Here is a 27,171-nt window from a genome sequence, read left to right as displayed (position 1 = left end):
CACACGATTCAGGAATACTTTATCAACCTTCCATACGATAAATCGCGTTTATACTTCTGCGAAATGAAATTGCAAATATTCGATAGGTGGAAAATATTAACAATAATATCATATTTCATCAGACGTACGAAGGAGAAGAGTAATTTTTTGGTTGAAAAATGATTCGGTTAACAGGTGATGTTAAATGACAAACAGGTATGGTAAGAATAGGGTGATAAGTGGAAAATAGGGTGGTTGGCAAGGTGGCGCCCTCCCTTCGACAACTTCGATCGAACTAACCCCCTCGACTTCTTCTCCTCTTTACAAGCTGTTCTTTCTTCGTCTTCTTTCTTGAAGAACGTCTCGATCGTCACGATCGTCTCGACCACCCCTTGATCTTGAACCCCTATCGAGGCTTGATCTCGTTTAATGGGTTGTTAGTTGCTCTTCTAGATTCAACGGACGATTAAAAGTTAGAATTGCTTCGTGAAAATATAACAACAGCGTTTTCTTCTTTTCGAAATCTTCAATCCATGTCTTTCGGCTGTTAACTTTTCAGGGTCTAAGAGGTTTATATCTAGGAAAAGGGTTGAAGTACGATGGTTGAGAAAAAAATAACGCGTTTGCCTTGGTCGATGAGCTTAGCGAATCAACTTAAGAAACGGAACATCATCTAACCCTCTTCAGTTTCGCGAAGGTTTCACGGAGAGTAGCTTCTCAGCGGCAATTTCATCAAACCGTGTATATGGTCGGTGAAGTAATTAAAGGGTGGTTCGTTAAAGCGGTGAAAACACGTTTCGTGGATAATGAGACGCCCCTGGCACTTTGTTGTTTCTCCCCTTCGACTCGAGAAATTCGCTCGCCAAATCCAGCCTGTTGTCGCCTATCTCGGCGCGTGTCTGTCCCGAAACATCGAAACTCAGCCAGAAACTTTGATTCGAGGATAACGTAGCTTCTTGCTCAGCAGAAGGTTCTTTTGTCAGTTGGGTAATTTGAAGGAATCGAGTTTTTGAGGAGGGTACAAGACAGAAGTCGCGAAGCACCAGTTAAAAATAGCAACACAATGATCAAGAAGGTCTCGTTCAAGAAAATGTCACGGGTCGTTCGTTGTTTTACACGTGGAAAAGGGAGGACGAGCTTGATTACCTACGTTGTCGTCGAGAGTTACTGTTCTACGAGCTTGAACATTTCGTAACAACTCTTTATTGGAAGAATAGGATAAAGCTATATTGTGCCAAAGGGTCTACAGTTATTTATATTTCGCGTGTCCAAGGGGCGAGGAAAAGCGAGCATCGAACCCCCTATTGTACACGATCTATAGAACAAGGTACACACTTCTCATCCAATCGCTGGAATTCACAAAATCGTTTTGTCTCAAGATCGAAATGTGTGCACTAGGCATTATATCGAATAAAGTGTTCGGTCGCAACAGATGTCCGCGCGACTGAACACTCGCCATCGCAACCCCACCTAGAGAATCCCTTCTAAAATTCAATCTCCTCAACATCAACCGTCGATTGATACGCACCCTAACGGAGAGGCCAATGGATTAATACCCTCGAACCCTGTACCTTTCGCGAGGGGCATAATCCTGGAAACATGGTCAAAGATTACACTCTCCCCCTGAAAAGAGACCTTTATCGAGCATCGAAAATCAGGGGTTAAAAGTAAAGAAAATAGAGAAGAAAGAAAAGAAAAAAATTGCTCGAGACTGTTTGAGACACGAATAGAGGGAAATGCGAAGAAATGGAAAGACGTAGGGACGGAGTCACGCAAGCTCCTTCGGAAAGGAGAGAGGGTTGCAGAGAGGAGTAGGGCAAGAGGGTGGCGCGTTGTGTATGGAGGGTAGGAGGGTGTGAAAGGAGAAGGGCGAGAGGGTAGGTGGAACGTTGTTCGGGGGTAGTCAGCGCCGCCACAGAGGGTGAGTCTCAGTCGCCACTCGGTCAGCCTGCCGTACGGCTGGATTTCGGTCTCCATCTGCGCGAGAATACTACGGTGAAAGGGGCGCGCGCGCGCGCTCTCCTCTCCTCTCCTCTCTTCTCTTTCTTTCTTCTAAGCAAGGACAACATAGGAGGGATAGGAAAACGGTGCATACGGTGCACTCGTCGAGATCGGATCTTGGAAGAAGATGCTAGGATAGAGGACGGGGTTGATTATCCTGGCTGGAGGGTGTCTCGAGAGACGAAACGTGTGTCTGGGACGCGTTTTCTGAACGCGTACCGCAACCGGTCAGCGCGTGTGCACCCGACCACGATCGATCCTCGGGGCGATACGATCCAGAAACGCGATGGACGGAACCACCCTGCTACCACGGCACGGATAACGACGTCTAACAATCCAGCAGACACCGTCGGCATATAATTCGGTACGACAATCTCCCATCGCTGATCGGGCAACCTAGTTTTTCAATCGTCCACCTCCAGAAGGATCCAGCGGTGATTCCGTTGTTGGACGATCATTGCGGTCGCGTGGTGCGCCACTGGATTCTCCCTTTCCCTCTTCCCTTCCCATCCCTCTCTGTCGTACACTGTCCTTCCATTCAGTTCGCTCTTCTCGATTCATCCCTGTTCGTCCACTGATGGATCGTTGACAGAGCCACGCGCGGATAAAACAGTCTGATCAAACGACCGACAGGGAAGAAGAAGAAGAAGATGAAGAAGAAGATGAGTTCGTTAGGGAGTGGACCGGTCCGACTGGCGCGTCTGGCTCTATCCACGGATCGACGATGGAACAGTGGGATCGTGGTGTAGAAGTTCTGCGTCTTATGGGGCAAGGTCAGGGGAGAAACGGTGGAAATTTCTCGGTAGACCACGAATGGAAGCTGGAGCGTGTGTGTTAAGTGGAACGCGCGTGGATCAATCCGTCGAGTCATAAGGCTAAGCTTTAGGGGGACCTATGAGAATACGTTGTAGCCTGGCATGGTGTATTGTATAGGTCATGGCATGAAAATACGAGCCAACGCTACGAGACAGGGAGAATTCGTGGATCTCGCTTTAGTCATAAGGGTAGCCGGTCGAAGGGATGCTCGAGTCTTCGTCGATGAAAACAAAGAGTGCGCGTAACTTTTGTCGATGGAATGATCAATGTGCAAACATGGATCTCGTTTCTCTTTTTTCTTTGTCCGTTTGACAAGAAAAAGGAGGAGTAAGAGGTAGAGGAGGAGGTGGAGGAGGAGTCGAATTAGAGGAACGAACGTCGCCCATGATTCTTCTGTGAATCGCGATTAATTGAAGGTTCCTTTGACGATCGCTGTGGGCGAAAGCCTAGAACGAGTCTATCGGAAGAGAAAATATTTGGGTCGCAGAGGAGAGGTCAAGGAGGAGCGTGAAATTTCGCGTCAACTTCCAGAGATTCGTCAGTTTCCTTTTGTCTTTGGTTCGGAGGAAAAGTGGTCGCGTCGTTGTCACTCGAACGGGTTGTCGTGCGCGAATCGCACGGATTTTCAGAAAGAAAAAAGAAATAGGTTAGATTTATTAGGGTTTCTCAGTTAAGATAATCGAGGAAAGCTTACGCGATAGGATCGAGGTCAATACGATTTACTACTCGTGCGAAAACAAAGAATATATCTGTTTCGAACTTTGCCACATTTCTTACGCGAATTCACGGTCGAGCATGCTGTTAATTCGCACGGTGTTTTCTACCCCCTTTAACGATGTCTTTTCGAAATCGTCGTATGGCGGGAAAATGTATTTGGACTTAATTTATCCTGTACCCCGCGACGGTACGAAAAGGGAAATTCAACCCTTTAACTGCGGGTGCTTTTAAATTATATTACTGAAGTGATATTCTATTTTAAAAGATTTTTTTTATTCTATTTATTTTATTGTTATTTTAGTGGTATATAAACCTCAGCCGCTATTTGATATTAGCAAAAATTTGTTTATATACCACACCCGCCTCTGGATATAAATTTAGTAATGTGATTTATGAACCACACCCGCAGTTAAAGGGTTAAGAACGGCAGTAGATAATTCTCCTCGACGATCTCGACAAAGTGTAGAATGATTATGCTAGTTTTTTCATGAGTGATGTCAGTTTTGGGTGTCTGCCAGTTTTAAATAGTCCTGTCCCGTTTGCAAACCCAGACACTGTATAGCAACCCTTCTCTCTACGTTTCTCTATATCCTTCTTCGATAGGGAACCACTTTCTTTTTACCTTGAATTTATTCTCTTTGATTCACCGTTGTACGTTGGCCAGCTGCTTTTCCTTGTTTTCCTCTTGATGAATGCTATTCCAATTGTTCGGAACATATGCGTTACACTACGATTACGTTGTATGTATAGGATTATGCCGCGCACCGGGACGAATACGATTTACCGGGTTCTTACAGGCGCACGACATGTGTCGTTCAGTTACGTAAAGCGGTAACGAGAGGTGTAAAGAAATTTTGAATTGCCTTTAAGTACAGCCTATTTAGAAAGTAACTATAACAAGTTATACAAGTATTGTCTAAATATTACGTTGGACGAAGAGAGATGTTCGTTCCATTTGGTGTCACTGATCCAGACCAGGGAGAAATATTAGGGCGATCTATGAAATGATTAAGCCCTCGTCATATAAAATATTCTCTGCGTTTTATAACTTTTTGTTCATCGATTAACAATATGGACGAAAGCCCGATCGTAACTTCATCGAATTCATAGTGATGTTTCTCTGCTTCCGCATAGATCGCCTTATGAATTCTCTTGATCTCCCACGGGAAATCGGAAACCGTTACTTCCTGGTCCATCTTTATTTCGCCACCTTAATCTTCGATTTTTCTTCCTCGAATCTTCCTCCTGTAGCTAAAGGATTCTTGGCTTTTTTGTTTGGAACTGCCTGTAGAACCGATGGTTCGCATTGCCGAAATGGCATTTACCAGCGCATTCCTGTAGCATTGATCGCGAAAGCAGGACAAGTGACGTCATTTTGTGTCACATATTCAGTAGAAGGAACTACGAGTCCTGAAATGTATGTTTATCTTCGTAATAGTCCTTTTGGAATCCCTCGAGTTCGAGTAACCTTGTTGTTCGGTAAAATTAAACTTTTATAAGGTATTATCTACTCTCTTTCGTCAACTTCCCCTATGGCCTTTTATGATTCGCTTTATTTCGATCCCTTCCTCTTTTGAACCGTTTCCTTCTTTCTTCGATATATCTCTCTCTCTCCCTTTCTCCCTCTAGTGCATCTATTCTACACATCTATCCACTCATCAATCTCTGTTGCCCTTTATCTTCGTTCGCCGTAGGTGCAAGGTGAAACCGAAAAGGTAGCCCACCTTCGAGGAACGTTGAAGGTTCATCGATCGATACGCTCCGCCTTCAAAACGAACCAGTGAAACGTTGTTCGACGCATTCTCCAGAAAACTTACGCTTCTATCCCCGAACAGAGATCGTAAACAACTATTCAAGCAAGTTAACGTAATGGAATCGATTCACATTTCGAACGAAATGCATACTCTAGGACTTTATACGGTCGTATAGATTTACAGCTTTTCAAATGTAGCCTTATCATTTGGTAAAGTAATGGAGAAGTGTGTTAACAAGCTTTTAGCCTGGCAAGGTAATAATCATCGATGAGATTTCGCAAGACGAGTCGAAAGGCGTTTTAAATGTTGTAAAAGAATTGGGAGGAACGGGGTAGAAGCGAATGAAATCGGGTATGGTAGTGCCTGGTAGTCTAGGTTTCTTCTTGGTCGGTTGAATGCATAGTCTTGGTGTCGATCGATCAACCGAAGAACGGGGGGAGAAAAAAACGATGGCATCCGTGCCAAAAACTCCTCCCACGAAAAATGATGGGCTACCTTGAGATACGACTTGCTTTCTGGTGAGTAGTAGACCGCTCGAAATCCGGGTGACCTCTTTCCACCGACACGGTCTTTGCCCTCTTTCCTTCCTTCCTTCCTCCCTTCCTCCCCTCCGCCCTTCTTCTAAGCTTCCAACCCTCTTCTTCTCTCTCTTCTTTTATCCGTCAGACAAGTTGATCTTCCGGAAGTCTTGCCTCCAGTTTGCCCTCGTGTCGAGCGACGACGCGGAAAGGAAACAACGATCGGAAAATGGAAAATCGTTGTCTTCTCCTGGTCCGTCCTCGTGTTCCTCGAGTATCGAGGCAATTGGTTCTGTCGGATTTCAAGGGCTCTGCGACTTTGTTTCTTCGTTTATGTATACCTACTAGCGTACATCTTATTGAAGTTTTCGAGCTCTAATCCCAGAACGTATCGGGTACGAGGGGCCGAGAGAAGGGTGTTTATTCGGTTTCGAACGAATGACAAACGATGCGCGGCATTCAACCGTACCTTTCATCATTCGTACTTTACCTTTCGACGTGAGAACAGTTGGCATCGATCGAGCGAACTACTTTTCCACTTTCGACCGACCTTCGAACTATTAGCTATTAGTATTCCTGTGAATCGGACCTAGCCCGATTTCGTTTCGTTATTTCTAATATTATCGCTCGCGTGCTGCCTTACAAGCGTAAGAACAGTAAGGGACAAAACCGCTATATTAACGTTAGAATAATTTCAACCGTGGGACAAGCAGAATTTCTTCATCTCTCTTTGGGTTAGTTCGAGGGCTATAAAAGGAGCTTGTTCCTTTAACATCGTGTCTTCGATTCTCCTTTGAACAGAACCCTAGGGAACAGTTACGTATTCGCGAGAAAACCCTAGGGTTTCATTGCTTTTTCTACGACGAACAGCGATTTTCCCTCCTTTGTCCTATACCAGCCACCAAATAATAGAGGGTGCAAAGCGTCTTGGGGGTGAGTTCTTCGTTTTAATCGCAGCACCGTTATACTATAAAGTTTCATAGGTATGGGTCAGGATTCACCCGGCTCCGCCATTCAAATCACGTCCTTTGCTATTTGGGTGCAAAAATATCAAGTGGTCAAGGAAAATGCTGGCTGAGTTAATGTTGCAACGAGCAGTAATTCGTGAAACCTTTAAGCGTTCCTTTCTAGTGGAGTTATTTAAAACGAACAGTCGAAAGTAGTGTTTGTAAAAAAAAAGTGAAATTTTACGTAGTTAATTAGCTCTCTGTTTATCTGAAGTACAAGTATCTCTCTGCTAAGTTTCAATGGATTTGTATTTCGCTGATATATTCGAACATCGCTAGGGACTTTTCTCTGTAGTCACGTGGTTTACCGTTGATCGAGCAAACGATTACTCTTATTAGGATTTGCGGTTGGAATTTATCGGATTGAAGTAATTCGTTCTCTAACTCGGGATCGATAGAAATTCCGCCTGTCTCTCAATTTTATATTCGTCTTCCCACCTAAAACTGTTCATCGATTTACATACATTATCAATCATAGTGTCCGGTCGTCTAGTGTATTTTGTAATTTCAAATGAATTATTGAAATTCTAAATTATTGAATATCCTAAAGCTTTTATCAGATGATTATGATAATTATTTGCTATAATATATTTGCAAATATATGTTAAACTTGGACTCCAAAGTCAGTGCTTTTTCACTAGACAAACGGACACTATGATTGATATTGTACAGCATGCGTCATAGTGTCCTTTCGTCTAGTGAAAAAGCACTGACTTTGGAATCCAAGTTTAACTGCAGCAAATATCATAAATCCAATTATTTAATAAAAGCGTTAAAATAATTAACATAATCATGTGATAGAAGCTTTAGAATATTTATTTGCTACGGTTAAACTTGGACTTCAAAGTCAGTGCTTTTTCACTAGATGAAAGGACACTATGACGCATACTGTACAATATCAATCATAGTGTCCGTTCGTCTAGTGAAAAAGCACTGACTTTGGAATCCAAGTTTAACCGCAGCAAATATCATAAATCTAATTATTTAATAAAAGCGTTAAAATAATTAATATAATCATCTGATAAAAGCTTTAGAATATTCAATAATTTATTTGAAATTACAAAATACACTAGACGAACGGACACTATGATTGATATTGTATACATATATCCTGGTTACAACACCACGTGACATCGACCGTCAAAGCGTCAAAACCTAACCTAAACTGTAACTCTGAGAAGAAAAAGATGCATTTTTCATCGGAGAATTCAGCACTGGGGAGAATTTTTGAAACGATGCGAAACGAAACAAGGAATATCTTGTCGATGTCGAAAATAATACCACTACGTTCTAGGAGAAATAAAGCGTATTGGAAGAACGAGCGACGATGACGTTACGAAACGAGTATACGTAACGGAGAGGAAAAGTAATCTTTCCGTCGAATGGACCGAGCGGAATTTTGCTTCAATTCCCATCCCCAAAACAGAGATTGAAGGATTTTCTCGTAGAATCCGCTAAGCTCGCTACATGTATCGAGGAATCGTTTGAAAAATATTGAAAGAAGTAGTTTCTTTTCGTTCGAGATAGCGTCGACTTTTCGAACGATTAATCTTTGAGACCGAAGGTTAAGACGTAGCACGATTTCACGTAAAAAGAAGCGTCGATAATTTAAACCAAAATTTTCTCTATATAACCTCTACTGCTATGACACGAATTAATGCACTTACCTAATTAGTCGGCTGAAGTGTCATCGATCGTCGATTGTTTCATAACTTCGAGCCTTTTCGATTTAGATTAAAATAACACAACACTCGCACAGTTATTAACTTTTGCACACGCGATGAACAATTAACAACGTGTCGAGGATATCAAGCGGACTGAATATACTAGGATAATGGTTGGTAAGTTATCGATACGTAATCGATAATCAATGGACGGTTACGGTGAATCGATTCTATCGAACAGGGCGGCTGAAGTATCGCACGAACAGGTTGCGAAAAGGACGGTGAACAAGCGGTTTTCGAATCGAGACGATCTCGAGTAATTAGCGTTAACAATGACTGCACCAGGAGGCCGGCCCATTGCGGATTCGATAACTCGAAGGTATCGCGGTAATTTTCATCAATTCGGCCGATTTAATTTTAGCCTGGAAATTCTAGCTTCGCGATCCTCGGTATTTCAAGGGGTGGGGGTAGGGGTATCGGATCGATTCGAGTACTCGCACTCGAACGACTCTTTAATCTCGAGAATAACCGAGAAACAAACGTTACGTCATCGTGAACCTCGATGAAATTTGAGACGCCATTACTGTTTGAATTTTTAAGTGCAATCAATTTGGAAACAGGCTTCGAATTGGTATAATTTCATCATTTAGACAGGTGAGAGCTGAGCAGTTTCTTTTTATTTTTATCGAAAAATGAAAAATATTTGAAACATCAACGATCGTGAAGACTGTATTCAGGTTAGATTAAACTTCTCGTTCGAAATATAGGATTTTAATTACGGTGCTTTGGGTGGGAGATTGATGAGTTTTTCAAAACCATTATTATGTCAGTACTCCGATCTTGTTCCGCATAAAGACGACTCCACGGAACCATAAAGATAACTTGGCACGATTCATTACTCGCAACATGGAAACTCAGTTTTATCTGTACTCTTGGCTGCTAGTTGTCCGTCACAACCCTATGAATGTCCCATTCGGTTGGAAAAACGATTGAAACCTATACCACTGTTTGTAGCTCTATCGTATTCGCGTCGAAAGGTTTCGACTGATGACGTTATAAAATAAAATAACTACACCGACCGCGACGATACAAATGCTGAATTATCGTTTCCTTCTGTTTCAGCAATTGTACGTCGAGCAGCAGCGAAGAAATTGCTGCAGGGTCTTCGCAAGAGATTCGGGAGGAGCAAATGAAATCGTGTCGACGTTGAATAAGTATCGTCGATTCTGGTCTGTGATCGGGTCACGTTTGACGTGTCGGCAACATCAACGACAACGACAGCGACGACAGGGGCCCGCGGTTCAGCGACGAGGATGTGATCGAGGCTTACTCTACGGCTGCGTTCCCCTGTCTAAGGGATGTCCTCCTCCGCGGGCACCAGCTGCACCGACGCCGAGGAGGACGCCGAGGATGTGGAGAACGACGTGGCAGGTAGCGCGCAGTCGTCTAATTACTTGCCGTCGGGTCTCAACGATAGCGCGCGCGATCACCTGGAAGGACTGCGGTTAGATGGGTCATCGATCGCGCGTCCACCAACCGAGGACACTTCCGCGAGCCCATCGACGTCGTCGTGGTCGGTGCCTCGATAAATCCGGATCACCGTCCTCCCCGTTCCCTTTGTCGAGGCGTCCTTCTTCACCGACGACCCTTGACCCGACGGACTCTGAGCATATAGCTGCTCAGCTTCGAACCGAGTCGGCGAAGGAGTTGGGACACGTGGCAAGTTGGAGGACGAGTTACGAAGCTAGCAGCCCAGTCGAAGGAGTTGGTTCGTTCGCGTTCAGGTGACGACAGAGACATCGTAAGTGTGCCGCGGGTGGATCCTGAGTTCCGGAAGGGTCCAACGTTTGTCCCGTAGGAGGAAATCGCGTTACCGTTAGCCATAGTCATTCTGTACCATAAAGAAGCGTAAAGAAGCGTAAAGAAGCGTAAAGAAGCGGACGTTGGTTGGAAACGCCGTTCTATCCTCGTCAGCGAGATTAAGGCTCGCAGGACGAGGGCAAGGTGAAAAGCAACAGCCGCGGTGTAATCTACCTCGTCGAGGATTACTGGAACGTGTTTGGGACAATTTGGTGATCGTAGTGGAAGCAAGAGTACACAGATATTCTGTGCGACCCGGTGCGGCGCGGCGTGCTGGTTTGGACCGGTTCCAGGCCGCGTCAAACAGGTGATTCGGACTCGATCCACGATGGTGAACTACCTTCGGACGATGGGGTTCGGTTAGTGGAGTCGCGTCTGTGTCGCGTGTGCAAAGAGATAGGAGGATAGGAGGATAGGAGAAGAAGCGACGAGAGAGGCCTAGCGTCGACGGCGAAAGGATATGCGGCCGGACTGATTGCATGAAATGAGGCGAGAAAGACAGCCAGAGATCGTCGTAGCCAGAGGCTGGCCGAGGTCCTGATAGCCGCAGCGACCAGGATCCGGGATTATCCAAAGGAGAAAGGATGCCAGGGGGGCGCAGGGGCCTGGTCGCCCCGCAAAACACATTCCTCGAGAACATCATACGTCGTAGCAGCAGTCAACGTGAGTGCTGTCCAACTGATATACATACATTATACACTATACGGTATATATGTACCTTGATTGGTTTCGTTTTCCGATGAATCGATGATTGGACGAATATAATGCCGAGTCCCTGTGGATTCAACAGCTCGGACGAGGAGACAGAGAGAGACAGAGATTGATTCCGAGACCGCTTTTGTGGGAATTCATGGCATTTTAGTGCGTGTTCTTTCACGCTGCCTCTCTCTTCATCCCTCTGTCTCTTCCTACCAACCATCTATACCCTTGTCTCTTTCTCTCGCGGAAGTAGGTCAAACTAATAACTTTATGTAACCGCAGCAAGCGTGCAGAGATAAAAGTTACCCCGTATAACGAGATTATTCCCGATGACCGTGATAGATTCTAGTCAACCGTTTCGGTTCCGAACGGAGAGTGAAATTCCTACTTTCGATGGTCTTCCTTCGAGTACTTACTCCTCTGTTTCCATCGCCTTAAAGCCAAATACTGCATTACAGTTGGCATTAGTCCTTAATTTTTTAAGGAGATCAGATGACTAGTTACCAAGACAAGATAGTCGACTTGTTAATCATAAATCCTCCTTTTTTCGAAATTTTCTGGAAAAATTGTTGCAAAAGCGACGCATACGAATCTGTAGCTCCTTGAAATGCATCAAAGCAAAGTTTTAAACGCTCGTCTCGTTGAAATTTCATGCAGGAGGTCCGAGGCTTAACATCCTGTTCAGCTTGCAGACCTTCTTGATACTGGATTCAGTTTCCCCGAGACTTGCCTTTCAACGTTTTCGATCTTCTCGAAACTTTCCTACACTCTCTCTAGCTTTCCAAGCATCCTTCCAACTTCCTCGACCTATCCTAGGGACTTTCGAAACTCCACGAAGTGGTTGGAAACTCGAGTACACCATGAACTACTCATCCGTCGATATCCTCGTCTTACGATTAGGGAGAAAGCAACGATGACGAGTAACCTGAACGAATCTATTGTTTTTAATAGGTACTTTGATACTAGGTTTCCAACGTCGATATTAATTATAAAAAAGACTCGTTTGAAACATTAGAAAATTAACGATTGATCCTTGGAGGAGACGCGCACGGTACACGTTCCTGTTTCGATAAATGTTTAACAGGCAAGGAGGGAAAAAAATAGGTAACATTCTAGTCGCAGTGTATTAACCCGTTAAATTTTTGATGAACCACTGCAATAGCGTGACATGATTTACCTAGCGAATCTGTATCGCGATTCACGGAGTCAGCCGTTCCAGCGGTTTCAACTGTCGCTGATACACACGATGATTAACAACTAGACTGCTAGACGCTTCGAGCGTCGAACAAAAGCTTTCGCTAATCGAAATTCTGGGAAACCTTTCGGAACATCTAACATTAGCGACACATGTTTGATACTAACGTTCGGTACTAGCGTTAACTTCGCCATGTTTCATAGTTACCGTAACAAGTTTACGAGTTTAGATTAATCTTGGAAAAAGTATTTAATGTTAAATGGATCGCAGTGTTTTGAAATGCAGACTGGAAAGAGGAGAACGTTAACGGTGCTACTTTCCCTCTCTTGTTCACACTTCTGTCGGCGGTGCTTGTGCACAGGTTGTTACGTCCTCAATTCAAACGTGCCGCGAATGAATTAACTAGCGGAGGGAGAGCCGTAGTCACGTACCACCTATGTTTTTCGTCCTCGCGAAAAACGACCGGTCAAAAAGGAACAAAGATAAAGAAGTTGCCAGCGACACACTTACAATTAGCAGCACAGAGGGTCCGCGTTTAAGTAACTCTCGCTAACCGGCCATTAACCCGTTTAACATTGTCGTGTCGTAAAACAACGTAGGAAGCTTCAACCACTTAAGATCCCTATTTAAAAGCATGAAACGGGAAAAAATAAACACCTTAATTTTTTCTTTTAATTTATGAGAAGCTTCATTGAAGACAATGTTATTATATTTAAAAAATATTCAAGAAATTAAATGTTTAAATGAAAACTGTGAAATAAAAAACCTTGAAAAATTCAGTAACCATGAATGGTTACTAAATGAAATCATATTTAATCAAAAGTTTACTTTTGTGTGGTATGTGCGAAAATATGGTACCACACAGACCAATATCGCAATTCCCTTTGCCATCTCTTTTCTTTTCACAAGTAGCATTTGACGCTGCGACGCTACGATTTTATACGAATAAAGATAAAAAATAATCACCGAAAAAACTACGCCTGTAATAGCGACATTTCTTTTGTCTTGCGAATTACCCGCTTTGAATACCGTGCAAACGACAAATGTTGCGATTACTTTGTAATTCGCTAGCGTACCATTTTTTTACTTTAAATCTAATTGCCTCGAGTCTTGAAGATCGCACGTATGCAACTGGATCGAAGAACAGATTGATTTCCATTGAATGAAAATCAGGGACACGGATCGCGAGTCGATGCCGATTAATTGGCCGGATATTTCATCCAAGTACGATCCGGTTCGATCGTCGAAAGGAAATTTCCTGTCCTCCAGAACGACGTTAACGTTCGACGAAAGCTGAAACTCTTATTGTTCTATTGAAAGAAAAAAAAGGATATTTTATATTTTACTATTTATCGTTTGTTTAACGCGAGAAGTCGTCGATATCGGAAAGATAATTTTAGCGATTAATCGTCAGAGAAAATTTCAATCTCCTCGAAAGAAATTAAATTTGTTCCGCTTTTAATCGAAACTTTTCTATACGTGTTTTTCGCGGTAAACGCAAACACGCGAGTTTTCAAACTCGGCTGCCTCGTTGAACGGTCGCCCAAGGAAAAGTTGTTTTCCAATTTTAAATACTAGGAGAGTTAATTTTCACATCGGTTTATCAACATTCGCTGACCTTTCCCGGCCGCTGAATGACTCCCCTTCTCTTTCATCCCTTAGCCGCAGCAAATTTTACTTCGTCGACTCGATAAATTCTCAGGTATTCCTGGAATTCGACGATAATTGTTGGATCAATTAGCCAGGACGCCGTTGAACGAATTCATTTGATCGTTAAGGTTAGATTAATACAATTTTCAGTGTAGGATCGATGATTTTTCGATCTGTTTATTACAACGCGACGATTCATTACCGCGCGATAAACGTCCCTTCAATAATGGAAATAAATACGGCTTTAATTACGTTCGCCATTAATTACCGGACACGAGTTGTCGCGAGTGAAGGCGGCCCCGACGGATATCAGTTTGTCAATTAATCCGTGCAAACATTTGCATCGCGCTTTTCCCATAATACTGCTGCACACCCACCCTTCCTTCGACCTTTTCTACTTATACTTTCTACTTTCTTTCTACCAAAGTAGCAAGATTAGCTTTTTCGAAAAAGAAAGTGGATATTTGTTCGTGCATTCGAATGTTTAAAAACGCAACAATCGTCCCACCTCCAAGCACCGGAAATGTATCGAAAATAGAACAGGATATAGAGCGTCTATTGGAACAGCGCTCTATCGTCGCATCGTTCTGCCGATATTTCGCGGCGATTCACCGCCCTATCTCGCTTTTCTCTTTAGAATATTCATCCTGCAGTCGTCCTGCACTCGTCCTGCACTCGCTGCTCGGACGTACCAGATTCCGGTCGTGTTGCATCGACGTGCAGGAAACGGCGCGATGCGACGCGTCCTCCGACAAATCTGGAAGAAACGTGCCCTCCGCCAGAAACGTATTGTGTTGCGAAAAACGCGTGGAAAATTTCTTTAGATCCCTTTCAATCCCTATGTAACAATATCGAGACATGGAAATCCGTAGAAAAATGCACGAGTTCGCGTGCCCGCATGGAAATTTACATTTTCGGGTCGAGTGGAGAAACTGAATGCGCCCAGTGATCGGGTTTAAAGGGCATACACACCCGTTCTGGCAACGTTTGTCTGTCGGAGCGGAGAAAGCCGATTTTTCGATAGAAAAAAACCGAATTGATATACATACTTCTGTTTTCCCGTCAAATGTTTGCCACGCCTTCCACGCTTTCCACGTCGATAAAGATATACAGTGGGTGATGAAATTATCAGAGCCGCTCGCATAAAAATCGAGTTAAACAGAGTTTTTATTATTTTTTTATGATGTATTGATGCTTGTAAAATTGTGATACACAGTTGAAAAAGGTGAAGGATCTTGATTGGCCTGGAATAATCGAAAATTTGTGGAAATATTTATTATTGGTAATAAATGTCAATTGATTGAACGTTTGATAGAAGTACGGGCCAAAAATCAAGCAATCAATATAAATTGCTTGAAATAAATATAATCTTTTAAATGTATTTGTTTATTAATAGTGGAGAATTATTGATTGAAGGTTATACAATGCAAAAACCTTAAAATTCTGGCTCTATTTCTACAGAAACACGATAAACCCATTTTTCATACCGTGGCTCTAATAATTTTATCATCCACGTTTCTCGTTCACAGTAATTTCTCTCATAAATTCTATCTCGTAAATTCTGTTATGTTATCAGCTAACCAGCAAGGTTAACACCGCACACCGGTATCGGTAGAAACATCAGAGCGCGATCGAATCTTTTGGAAAGTCGTCAAAGACGATCGGTGGTTTTCACTCGGTTTCGGTACCGCTGGGTCATTGGGTCAAAGGTTCGGTTACATCGGGCTAACCGTGTACATACAGTACGCGTTCACAATGCAAACTTGAAGCGTTAGCCGGGGGTGGGCCGGCTCGTTATTCGATGCACGACTATTTTTAGAAACAGCCGACCGCCCCGAGTGAGAGAAGCGACCGAGTGGCCGGGTCGAGCTCGAATAAAAGATGAATAACTCGTGCTGCACGAGACACGGTGCCCCGTAACACCCACCCACTTCAACCCTTCTTTCCCCTGCTCGCCGCTCACCGTTCGCGATACTGATATCGATTTTAAAACGAGTCCTGTCAATTCGACCCACCGTGTACAACCGATCGCTAGACAGCTTCGAGGGTTGTTAACCCTTCGACGTCGGCTGTCGATGCCAGAGCCTGAATCCAATGTCCTTTCGACCCTATCTGATCGGGTCTGCCTGGATGAATGTTTAGCTTTCCAACAATCTCTACGGTCTTTTCATCCCGCCGAGCTTCGTTTACGTTTCCATAGTAGCATCTTTTGTAAATTTCGGGACGAAGCGAGCACAGAAGAGTCATCTTTTCTTTTCTTCTCTTCTCCTTTTTTTTTTGTTTTGTTCGGGGTGAGGCTGTGGCGAGAGGGTGAGATGATGGAGAGCCGCCTGGAGGCTGCTTCTCAGCCTCTGAAAACAAATTGGGTTTATTAAGGAACGGTATAAGTTTTGCCTCGAGATTTTTTCAGGAAAATTAAAATAAACCCTGCTTCTTTGTTGATAGTCCCAGAGGTGCTGTGCAATGTGGGATTTTGTTTTTCTCACTGAAAATTGAGTATCTACGTTCCTCTTTCGTCGACGGTCTCTGCGTTTTAAATCAACGCAAGTAGACTACTTGTCTATTTGAGGGACACTAGAGTTTCCAATCAACACGAATCCCCGTTGAATTCCTCCTCTGTGCCAGAGATTCCTTCCAATTAGACGCGTCACGAAATGACGTTGCATAATAGATCAATTAGCAAATGATCCTCGATTCGTGTAACCACCGCGTCTACATATCCCTGGAGGAGCTTGTAATCTCGTTGTTCTCGAATCAGCGAGGACAGAATAGAATAGAATAGAATAGAAATAATTAATAAACGGAGGAATCTTAAGAACGCGTATGTACATTCTGAATCGAATCGTAACTAATTAAGTACATAATTGATAAGCAATATCACAAAATTGGCCACCGCGAAACCTTCGTATTCCAAGAAGCAATGGAACCAGGGTGCGGCTGTTTCCTATTTTTCAACGATTCCTACGTCACCCGCGCTTATTACGAATGAATCTGTACAGCCGAAACAAGGAGAGTAGGAAGAGAAAAAGAAAACGGCAAGGTACCTTCTGGTTGGAGGCTCGGTTCGCGAATCAACTCCCTGATTTCCTTAAAATTGAATTTCATCGTCGGATATCGACGTTCCTCGATAAACAAAGCACCCCTACCGAACAACTTCCTGCGGATGTGGCAATGCGAATGCGGAACGAACAATAACGGGAAATTATATCGGCGATGCGGATAACAATGGAGCGCGGGAAAGAGAAGGAGTCGAAGGAATTAAGGTTGCCGAAAAAGAAAAGGAAGGATGAAGAAAAACGAATACAATGTTCCGTGGAACATGTGTAAATAAAATATTGGTGGCACGGGAAAGGGAACATCGGGAAGTGGGACGTTCTGAAAATGGACCGGCTAAAAATAGAAAATACTTGCAAGTGGAATAATAAAAAGTCGCTCGGGGGTGAGTCCCGACAGTCGAAGGAAATCGAGGACGAAGAGACGTTGGGGAGGATGAGGAAATTATCGGCGTTTCTTTCCGTGCCTCTCCTCTTGTCACGAGAGATCTTGACGCGGTCTTGGAATCTCGAACAATTGTCGACTGATCAAATGTAGAGATACTTGTTTCTGGATACCTTCAACCTCGGCCCTCGACTGACGTCCTAACCAACGCGAGAATACGCCTTAAACTCTTTTCACCAGAGGTATTAACACCGGCTCGAGATTTTAGCCTGTGTTTCTCTGAATGGTACCACCGCACCGGTGACTACGATCAACCTGCTTACATTAGTGTGAAAAGTAATTAGGGTGAAGTACGTTTCATCAATTGAATCCGAGAAATCTGAAGAAAAAGTAGAGGACTTGGGCGGAGATGCGAAGAGGAAGGAAGGAGACGAAAGAAGGGGGTAGAAGCGCAACGAAATAGGGAGAGATAGGGTAGACAATAGGTTGTCGATGTGGCGAAGCTGTGTTGGTAAGGTGGTCGCGATCATCCCTCCGACTTGACATAAATTTTCTCGAAAGCCAGCGGGGGTGCTATTTTTAGTGGAAAAAAAAGGGGTGCGATTGACAGAAGGTAGGAGAGAAAAAGGGAACAGAGATCACGGAAGAAGAACGGAAGCAGTGGTCTGTGCCAGCCGCTCAACCGTAAACATGAAAACCCGGAACATCGAAGAAACTTGTAACCTGTACTTGCCTTCTGGAATGTTTGACTTTGATTCAATTTAATGGATGCTTTTATGATTGCGAGGGAAACTTTTTTTCTCTTCTTTATAGGGGACGGCTTTTTTTATCGCGTTTCACGGTTCAAAGTTTCCTTTACGATTCGTTTTTAATCGGTAATAGGGCCTATAATTTGCAAATTCCAATACTATCTTTAGAATTGAAATTAAAAAATCCGATTGTGCGGTGAATAAGATTCTCGTGAATTTTAAAAACGAGAAGTTAATTAGTGACCCAAATTTACAGGTTCCACCGAATAATGGGCTACCTTATTCCGTGGACTTGTATAATTTATAAACAACGATACACGCGATACCGCAATCTCTTTTTCTTTTTCTCTCTTTCTCTTCTTCTTGCGAATTCTTTTTTTCATTCACCGCCTTCGCCTTGAACTTTTCACTATTCCTCGATGAATAGTATTCAATAAAGGCTCGTTGAAAGTGTAGTTAAAATCAAAATAATCAAAAAACTTTTTATCGTGACTCAAGCCCTAACCCTCGCAGAAACTAGGCCATGAAATCTAAAGAAAAGAAAATACTATAATAGTGACTAAGAAAGTCTGAAGGAAGTACCTAATGAATCAATTGGGGTGCGTGTAGCTTAGAACGTAGTAGAAGTCGAGGCAAGCTTTCAGAAACACCAGCCCACATTTATTATTTCTTTTTTACGTTGCCCGTGTCCCACGCAATCGAATAAATAACGTTCGCTGAGAAAAATGTGACTGCGTACGGTTGGCTGGTACAAGCTTGTCACCGGAATTCGAGATCAGCCTTGGGGCGAATTTCCAACGAGACTAGTAGCTTTATCGTTCGACGACGACACGCGATCCTGGCCAACAAATCGTGCCCGTAATCGGTACAGTTTCGCTTTTCCCTTAGAATGCCGGGCAGGATGGCGCGTGCCGTGACCGATAAAATTCGAGAAACCTTTTGGGAAATTTTATAGAAAAAGCCTTAGAAGAAGTTGTACATCACGACAGCTATAAATTCTTTGCGGTTAAACCAACCGAAAAGTCCTCAACCATTTTTCAATCTGAAGCTTAGTTTTCGGGAAATAAGCGATGAAAGATTGCCCGATTCCTGGCGTGGATCGGGTGTCGTCTTAAGACGTCACGCTCAACGCGGTCAAGTATATTTTTGTTGCTTTCAATCATGTCGCGTGTCACTCGGCCGAACCGTACCAACCGTGCACGACTTTATTGCGTATTCGTTCACTTTCGTGACAATCTTGTCGATCTTGAGACTCGACCAATCATCATTATAGATGACCCAAGGGATTTATCAAAAGCTCAACATTAATTAACCGTTGATAACCATTTGAAGCGAAGAAAATTGAAAATTGTGCAAAATATCGCTCGTCTCATTTATTACCCGCTTACTTTGTCTTTAATCTCGAATTTTAATTTTTAATTTAAAAAAGCTCAGAGATAACTTTTTTTCCTTCTCGACGATGATGGTGCAATTTCAGCGTTTTTCCCCCTCTATTCTGAAACTGCCTTTTTTGTGGAAAATGTTGGTTATTCGGGCGCGTTCTCAGGCACACAGATCGGGTATGTACAGGCACGTAGAGCAGTCAGCCATTATTCGAGGAAATCGTCGGCCTTCCTAATAACGGAGATAGCGTCCTGTTGATTCGGTTATCTCGTTGTCATTCACCGGGGCTCGTTCCCGTATTCCGTATTCGTCGCGTTGAATATCGGCAATTTTCAATGATCGCTTTAGTGAACGGCACAATGCCTGCTCGCCATACACTAAAGTCTATTAAATTCCAGCCGATCGATCCTCTGTTTTCCATCATTACTCTCTTCTTCTTTCGTATTCCTTTTAATAGTTTCGATATTTTTGAAAATTTCGAACTTTCATACTTGTAAAATGACTCGGTTACACCGACTATCGATCGTCGGAGACGTCGCATCGATGAGAATGCAGTTTAACCTGTCACCGATGATTCACTCGTGAGGATTCCTCGCGAGGATTAAACGGAATAACGTTCAAATCTTTCGATCAATTGACATCGATACCAAACTTGACAATCTGCTCGCCTCCTCGACCTAGAAATCATGCTTTCCCCATCGGTTACTCGACGAATCTTCCTCTGTTAAATAAGGTTACAGATATTTTGCAAACGATTTTCAATTACACCGAGGATAATTAGTTTAAGCAGAGTTATTTCTTTCGATAGATATAAAAAATAATAAATTTCAAGAGCCGTGAAGGGTGATATTAGATAACCATGGCCGTGTTTAACCGCCTCCTCGTGTGTCCGTCAAGATTATCCAAGAAACGATCGAGATAGGTCGACTTGTTCGAACTTCTTACACGCTCTATGGAAGGTCGACTTGACAATTAGCCGTGATAATCCGTAGAATGGTTCTGCTCGTAAAACGAAATCTTTCGGTTTAATAGAAAAACCAAATGAAACGGTATAATCAAATACCGTGGGTGGTTCGAAGAAATTTCTCGAGTCGATGAAGGGTTAGAGGGTGTTGTCGTTCGTTGGAACGTTTGAAAATAATGAAACTTGAAATCATCCACGGTCACAGGTGTACAGGTGCGAGAACAATGGTCAAGGCGCAGCTGCAGGTGCGTGCAACTGCACCTTGACCCAGCCGATCCGGCTTCTGTCGCGTGTGAATCAAGATTAAGCAGTCAGCCAGCCCTGACTGACCTTACTCTCGGTAAACACGATCGCCAGCTGCGTAACACGCTGTGTTTTCTCTTCTTTAAGACGTTTTCTTATTGCGAAAATTCACTCTCATTCAGACTTTTGTAAACAGAAAGCATGGCGAGAGAGAGAGAGAGAGAAGTACAGGTACATTTAGTATTCTAATTTGTGTGGATAGGAAAACCCAACGTGTGTTTAATCGGGCATGGTAGTGAGGCGCGGCTAGTAGAACAGCCCATTAATGTTCAGCCGCGCGTCTAGTGGAAAGGGTTAAACATTAGTCGGCCCTTCTAGACGGGTCAATATAGCGCGGCCAAATTTTCCTTTATATCGAAACTGACAATTAGAAGCTCATGGAATGTATTAACTTTCACCATTGTCGTGTTATAAATTTATTAACATAGACGTGTTAAGTTAGTTTTCCTTTAAATTCATTAAAATATTTTTCATTTAATCGTTACATTTACTTTGACATTCTGTGTTGTGCCAACCAGTGACCCGTTGACGCGTCGAACGCGTTAAACTCTATTTTTCAATGTCTTCCCTTTCGCTCTCTTTCTTTCTCTTTTCTCTTCTCTCTTTTCACTTGTTTACCCCTTTCATTCCGCGGAATCAAGAAGCACAAGCGTTCGCGTCCAAGGGTAAATCAGAGCTTTCACGTGAAAGGGGAAAGATGTTCGGGATGGTTCGAAGCACTTTACTGGCTTCTTAAGTAGAAAAGTCCATTAAACATCGGGCATCATATGTGTGTGTGTACACGTGCGCTCGCCTGTTACCTACGTTCTTCTCACAATATGAAATTTAACTTTCCTTACCTAAGGATATTAATAGTATTAAAAGTAAGTTTACGTTTGCTTACCTAACTCGTGCACAAGCCCAACCCGAAACCGAATTAATAAGTTAGAAAATTCGGAAAGCCTAGAAATGGAACGGTAAAGTGAATCGGTACCGTGCGTCGCCGACTTTTTGGACGGATCCTTGGTATCTACATGTGTATAGAAAAGCATAGTACGAGGAACGGGTTGTTAGAGAGAAATTTCTAGTCGGTTCACGAAATTTTCTTTCAAGGTAACTTCCTCGCGTTCCTTCTGTCCGACGCACGAAGCCGATTTATAATCGCGTTTCGAATTGAACGGAAAGCGGAAAGTGGTTCAAGTACAAGCATGCAACCGCGTTTCTCCACCGAAATAACGGTCACACCCCCTGTGCAGCACTGTTTACCCGAGAGACCAACTATCGATTATGCCGACCGATAAATATAACGCCATGTTTCTTCCACGAGTCACAGTCAATGCACGTTGTCAAGCCAGGCTTTCTACTATCCTGCGGATGATGGATCGAATCGAATTTTGTAATGTTTAGCGATAAATATTCTGCATCCAAGCTAAAGCTTGAACCGTCTTTCGTTCTCCATCTCCGCGTCTTCGTCTCTGTTAGAGGATTGCTCGAAAGTAGTTTAACTGGGTCGTAAATCAGCCTATTAGACGAACGTAGAACGTAAGCCAATGTCCAATCTTATCGCGACTTATTGCTCGTTTGCCGGAAGGAAATATTTGCCCGTGGACGATAAAGCTGCTGGCGGGTATAACGAGCGGGGCAAGTATTAATAGGCGCACAGAAATTAGAATAAATGTCGTAATAACCGGTTGTTCGTGAAACACAACCCCGTTACCTTATTTTTTCGAACAACCATCGCGAAACAAAACGATTCGAAGCTGGTGCACGTTTTCCTCTTTTACAATTCGCTCAATTAGCAATCTACCGGCTTACCACTTGTTCGTTATTCAACCTTCTACCTACCTACCTACTTATTATCGATTTCCGTAGGCTCTTTAAAATCATTCGCCTCGTTTCTTTGGTTAACTGGAACCGGGGTCAGGGGTTTCGGCTCGTCGATGGTTAACTCGGTGCAATCAGACCTGGAAACAGAAGCGAGATAGATAGAGTGACTAGTAATTTGCCTAAACTAACCTGATCTTAAGTCTAATAGAGCAAGTGCTTACAATCGCCCCTCTAATGTACAGTTTATACCGCGATGTAAGAAGGTGATCGAGCTTGAATGGGCTTGGGGATGAAGAGAAAAGAGGGGCAAAAGATGGTCGGGTCGTAGACGTTACGAGAAGGAGGCACTTTGATCGAGTGTTCCCTCTCGAACGGCGACGGCTGTTCGTCTCGATGAGCCCCTGAACGGTGCATCCTCGGAACGCGTGGCCAAGGCCTATGCAACAGGAAACCGGAAACAGTCGGCATCCTCGAGAGGCTTGGCACGGCTCTTCAAACGAATTAGTAAGAAGAAGAAGAAGTATGAGATTTCGTCTTCTTACAAGGGAACCATCCAACTGTTACACTCACTTATTAATGAAACTTTGCCAGCTTGTAGAGCTCGTCGAGCTAAACACGCCTATACCCCGTTTTGTGGGCTGACGACTAATTGTTTAAAAGATATTAATAATTAAAGTTAGTTACTACTTACATTGAGAAGTATGACAGACTTACACATAGAACTCGCAATCTAGAGGTCCACGGTTCAAATCCTTGATTCCCAACATTTTTTTTTTTTTTTTTAATGATAATTTGTATCTTTTTGAATAACTATTACACAAAAATTATCATAAAAAAAAAAAATTTTTGTTGGGAATCAAGGATTTGAACCGAGGACCTTCAAATTGGAAGTCACGTAATCTAAAGGTCCTCGGTTCAAATCCTGGATTCCCCTTTTTTTTTTTTTTTTTTTTTTTTTATGAGAATTTTTATGTAATAGTTATTCAAAAAGAGACAAATTATCATTTTAAAAAAAATGTTGGGAACCAAGGATTTGAACCGTGGATCTCTAGATTGCGAATTGTATCTGTGAGTTTGTCATACTTCAGAATGTAAGGAGTAGCTACCTGTAATTGTTAATATCTTTTAAACAATTAGCCGTCTGCCTCCAAAAGGGGGTATAGACGCGTTCAGCTCGACGAGCTCTACAAGCTGGCGAAGTTTCATTAATAAGTGAGTGTAACACTTGGGTAGTTCTCCTTGTTAGAGTATGTCGCTTGAAAGATTGATTAATTCTACTGACACGTGACGATCGACAAGTGAAACTTGGGTCCTACTGTAATTCCATTTATAAAATCCAGCTTGATACATATTCCTGTTTGGTGTTTTCAAAGCTTGCACCGCATCAGGACTTTTTAATGTGTTTATCGAGACAGCTAGGCTAAATCCGATTCAGCAGAACGGAGTGCCTCTTGAATATGGATGAGATTAACCGGCTGATGTAAGAGAACATTTGAAGCCCTTGGGGCGATAAACAGGCATCCACTTCCGCCTGTTCCGTGAAGATCAACTTTTAAGCGTTCTTCTAGATCGTTTACCAACCATACTACCTATACTACTTGTTCCCGTGTTTTTCATCGACTTTGAAAATTATGGCAGAGCAAGTCGACGAGGAAGAAGGAAGTTTTTATCAGCTTCGATCGCTAGCAATCGTAGGAAGACTTTTCAAACGAGCCACGCGTAACACCCCCGACCGAGTCTCGATAATATCTCGATGAAAAACCTAACGTGACGATTGGTAACGCGATATTTCTCCGACTTGATTGCCATTTTATGACATTTCTAGACCTTGAGAGTTAAGAACGAGGTGGTGGACCAGAGCCTTGATGCGCAAACTATAAAAGCGACGTCAATTCTAATTGATCTATTAACCCGGCAATAGTCTCGTTAACAAACAATCGCGTGAATGATAAGCGTTATCTAACACATCGCGACGCTTCGTAGATACAATAAAATAACAGTAATATAGGGTAGAAAATTGTACCTTTAACCTGTAGGAGAGGGGAGAAAAAGGTGTTTCGTCTCAGTGGGGCTAACAACAGACGATCCCTGCCCCAGACATCCATCATATCGCAATTCGGAACTCTTATACTATATTTGTACTGCATGCCGGGCGACCGCTAGCGAGAACACTGTCACCGGTCATCTCGCCGCCACCTAGCGGTCCCCGACCCGAACCAAAAGCGTCCGGGGAGATGAAACCTTCTCTCCCCCTCCACTAAACGCGTACAAACCCTTTGAGTGCGGAATACTCCCGGCGGAAGCAGCTCGTATGGACGGCACGTACCTTACGGTTGCGATACTTTCTTTTTAATATGAACTATGTTGATGTGATACTCAAGGCGCAACTAATTGTAAGTTCTAATTGTAATTCCTGTACGTCAAATTAAATAATATAAGAAAGTTATTTTCGAACATATATGCGTCGTTAGTTCATACAGATAGCTTTCGTTGAACGTATATATGCATCCATAGCACTCAAAGGGTTAATAATTAGAGGTTTAACGCGTTGAGTTTGAATGTGACAGTGCACGTAGATGTCTTAATTGAAGTAGTAAAGCTCTGCTGGTTGATGGTTCACGAGGCGGAGGTAGAATAGGTCGATTTCGACTGGATAGTCAAAAGGATCAGCGGAGGTGTGCACATAAGGTCGTAACACGTGGCCTTGACCTGTTTCAAACGAGTGACCGAGGTCAGGAACATGGAAACACTGGCAAATTGGCGAAGCTTGTTCGGTTGGCGTGCATAGAAAGCGAATTAACTCGCGCGTGTACGCGTGATTATCGTTATCGTTCCAAGAGAAATGACAAACGACGAGGGAAATGCAAGGAAAAAGCAGGCAAGGTCGCGCCAACTTTCTTCGAACCATATTGCTCACCTCAAATATAACGCGATCGAACAATTGAAGAAAGAAAAAACAATTTCAATCTCTAGTTTTGATAGATACGCGACAAATATCCTTTGGGCTTGCATTTTTCAGCAACGTAACGGCGCGGCATACCGCTACTTCTAAAACAACGTTTTATTATTAAACCTTCGCCGCGTCGTACAGATGCTGAGAATAAAAGAAGAAGAACTCGCGGAGATACGAGTTAGTCCGTTATAGAATAATAGAGCCTCGGTGTTTTGACAAACAAATGGAGCAACACGAGAACGTGTCGTGACTTCAATAATAAAGAAACAGCTGGATACCGACGGGGAAAAAGAATTGTTCCATCTTTCTGGCTAGAAAGAACAACAGAGAATATCTGCAGACTTGCCAGCAAGTCTTTCATTCGAACTTTCCGCGAAATCCTTTTCATCTCTTACCCCCGCATCGAACATTGCTTTACTTAATAGAATTAATCGCAGAATTTTTCTGTTTTTTTTTTATAAATTAACAGCAAATATTCGACTAATTTAGATTATTTCTTTTTTCTGTTTACAGCTGACAGCAGTTTTCTCCTGGCGAACGCTCAGATCGTCGACTTCCCTATTGTTTATTGCAACGAAAGCTTTTGCAAAATCTCTGGCTATAATCGTGCCGAGGTAATAAACACCTTACAATTTCTACTTTTTATCTATTCGGGTTATTTATCGCGAAGTTTATTTGAAATATTTTATTTTTCAAGCGTGATCCATGATTTTTCATTCCTGCCCTACGAGCTACGGTAATTTCATTCGCGAAAATCACACCGTTGATCCTATTATCCTCGAGTATCCACCAAGATATAATCGGTTTAATGTAATTGTACGTTACACGAGGGTAGCGTTCCCTGGCCCGCCAATTTTAATCTAGTTTCCTGTGTTACTCGCACGCATCACCGTTAATGCACCCCATAAAAACACTACCAATGTTTCTACCGTCCACCGATTTCGAGTAATTACTATTTCTCCATTCGCCATTCCCCTTTCTCTACCTCTTTGTAATTAAACCCCTTCAGGCTAAGGATAAAATTTAATCGTCGCATCAGAATAACAGGAATCGTGGTAACATCGCGATATGAATTGTACCAAAACAGGTTATGCAAAAGTCCTGCCGCTGCGGATTCATGTACGGGGAGTTGACGGACAAAGAGACGATCGCCAGGATCGAGGAATGCCTCGAGGGCCAGATTCACGATCAATTCGAGATCCTGCTGTACAAGAAGAACAGTAAGTACTACGAACGATAAGGGCGGCATGGGAGAAAGCTTAATTAAATGTGTGGTGTTCTTCGTGGCTTCTTTCATTGTCAGAATCGACGATTTTTATTAAATTAATATCGATCAAAATATTATAGTTTCTCTATCACGTTAAGAACCATCTGTGTAGTACTTAACTGTGTACATGGATGAAAATTGTTCAGGGTGTTTTGAAAGGCGTCGGGTTGACAAATGTGGCGAACGGAAAACAGGAAATCGTCTATTCTCGACGAAATTACCTCTGACAGAAGACCTCGAGGCACGAGACGATGTATCATTGTGCATGCTCGACGCTGGTCCGACCACCGAAATCGAACTGTCTGCCTTCGTTTATATTATCGATTCTCGGCTTCGAGTGTCGTGTCTTACTTTACATATTTTATGTCATTTTTTTTTGTTTTTTTTTTTTTTTCTCAATGTCACGCGTTGGTGTTACGCCTGATATTCACCTGAGTCTTCGCTTCGT

At 43.0% G+C, this 27,171-nt stretch overlaps 1 protein-coding gene across 10 annotated transcripts in view; it reads left to right on the top strand.

Moving 5' to 3' along the window:
• Nucleotides 1-1,926: 1,926 nt before the first annotated feature.
• Nucleotides 1,927-27,171, top strand: part of LOC114880982 (potassium voltage-gated channel protein eag) — a 40,823-nt gene continuing 15,578 nt past the window's right edge. For 9 of the 10 annotated variants that reach the window (XM_046287747.1, XM_046287745.1, XM_046287744.1 and 6 more), the window contains exons 1-4: nt 1,927-2,344; nt 9,579-10,979; nt 25,970-26,070; nt 26,544-26,676. In XM_046287747.1, coding sequence (XP_046143703.1) covers nt 10,901-10,979; nt 25,970-26,070; nt 26,544-26,676 — 313 coding nt within the window. In that variant the 5' untranslated portion in view covers nt 1,927-2,344; nt 9,579-10,900. Of the gene's footprint in view, nt 2,345-8,762; nt 8,836-9,578; nt 10,980-25,969; nt 26,071-26,543; nt 26,677-27,171 lie in introns of those variants that run through there. The other variant, XM_029197550.2, reaches the window with a different exon arrangement.

The sequence above is a fragment of the Osmia bicornis genome, chromosome 11 (assembly GCF_907164935.1).
Source record: "Osmia bicornis bicornis chromosome 11, iOsmBic2.1, whole genome shotgun sequence".
In the NCBI taxonomy this organism is placed as follows: Eukaryota; Metazoa; Arthropoda; class Insecta; order Hymenoptera; family Megachilidae; genus Osmia; species Osmia bicornis.
This window is presented reverse-complemented; position numbering and strand designations above follow the sequence as displayed.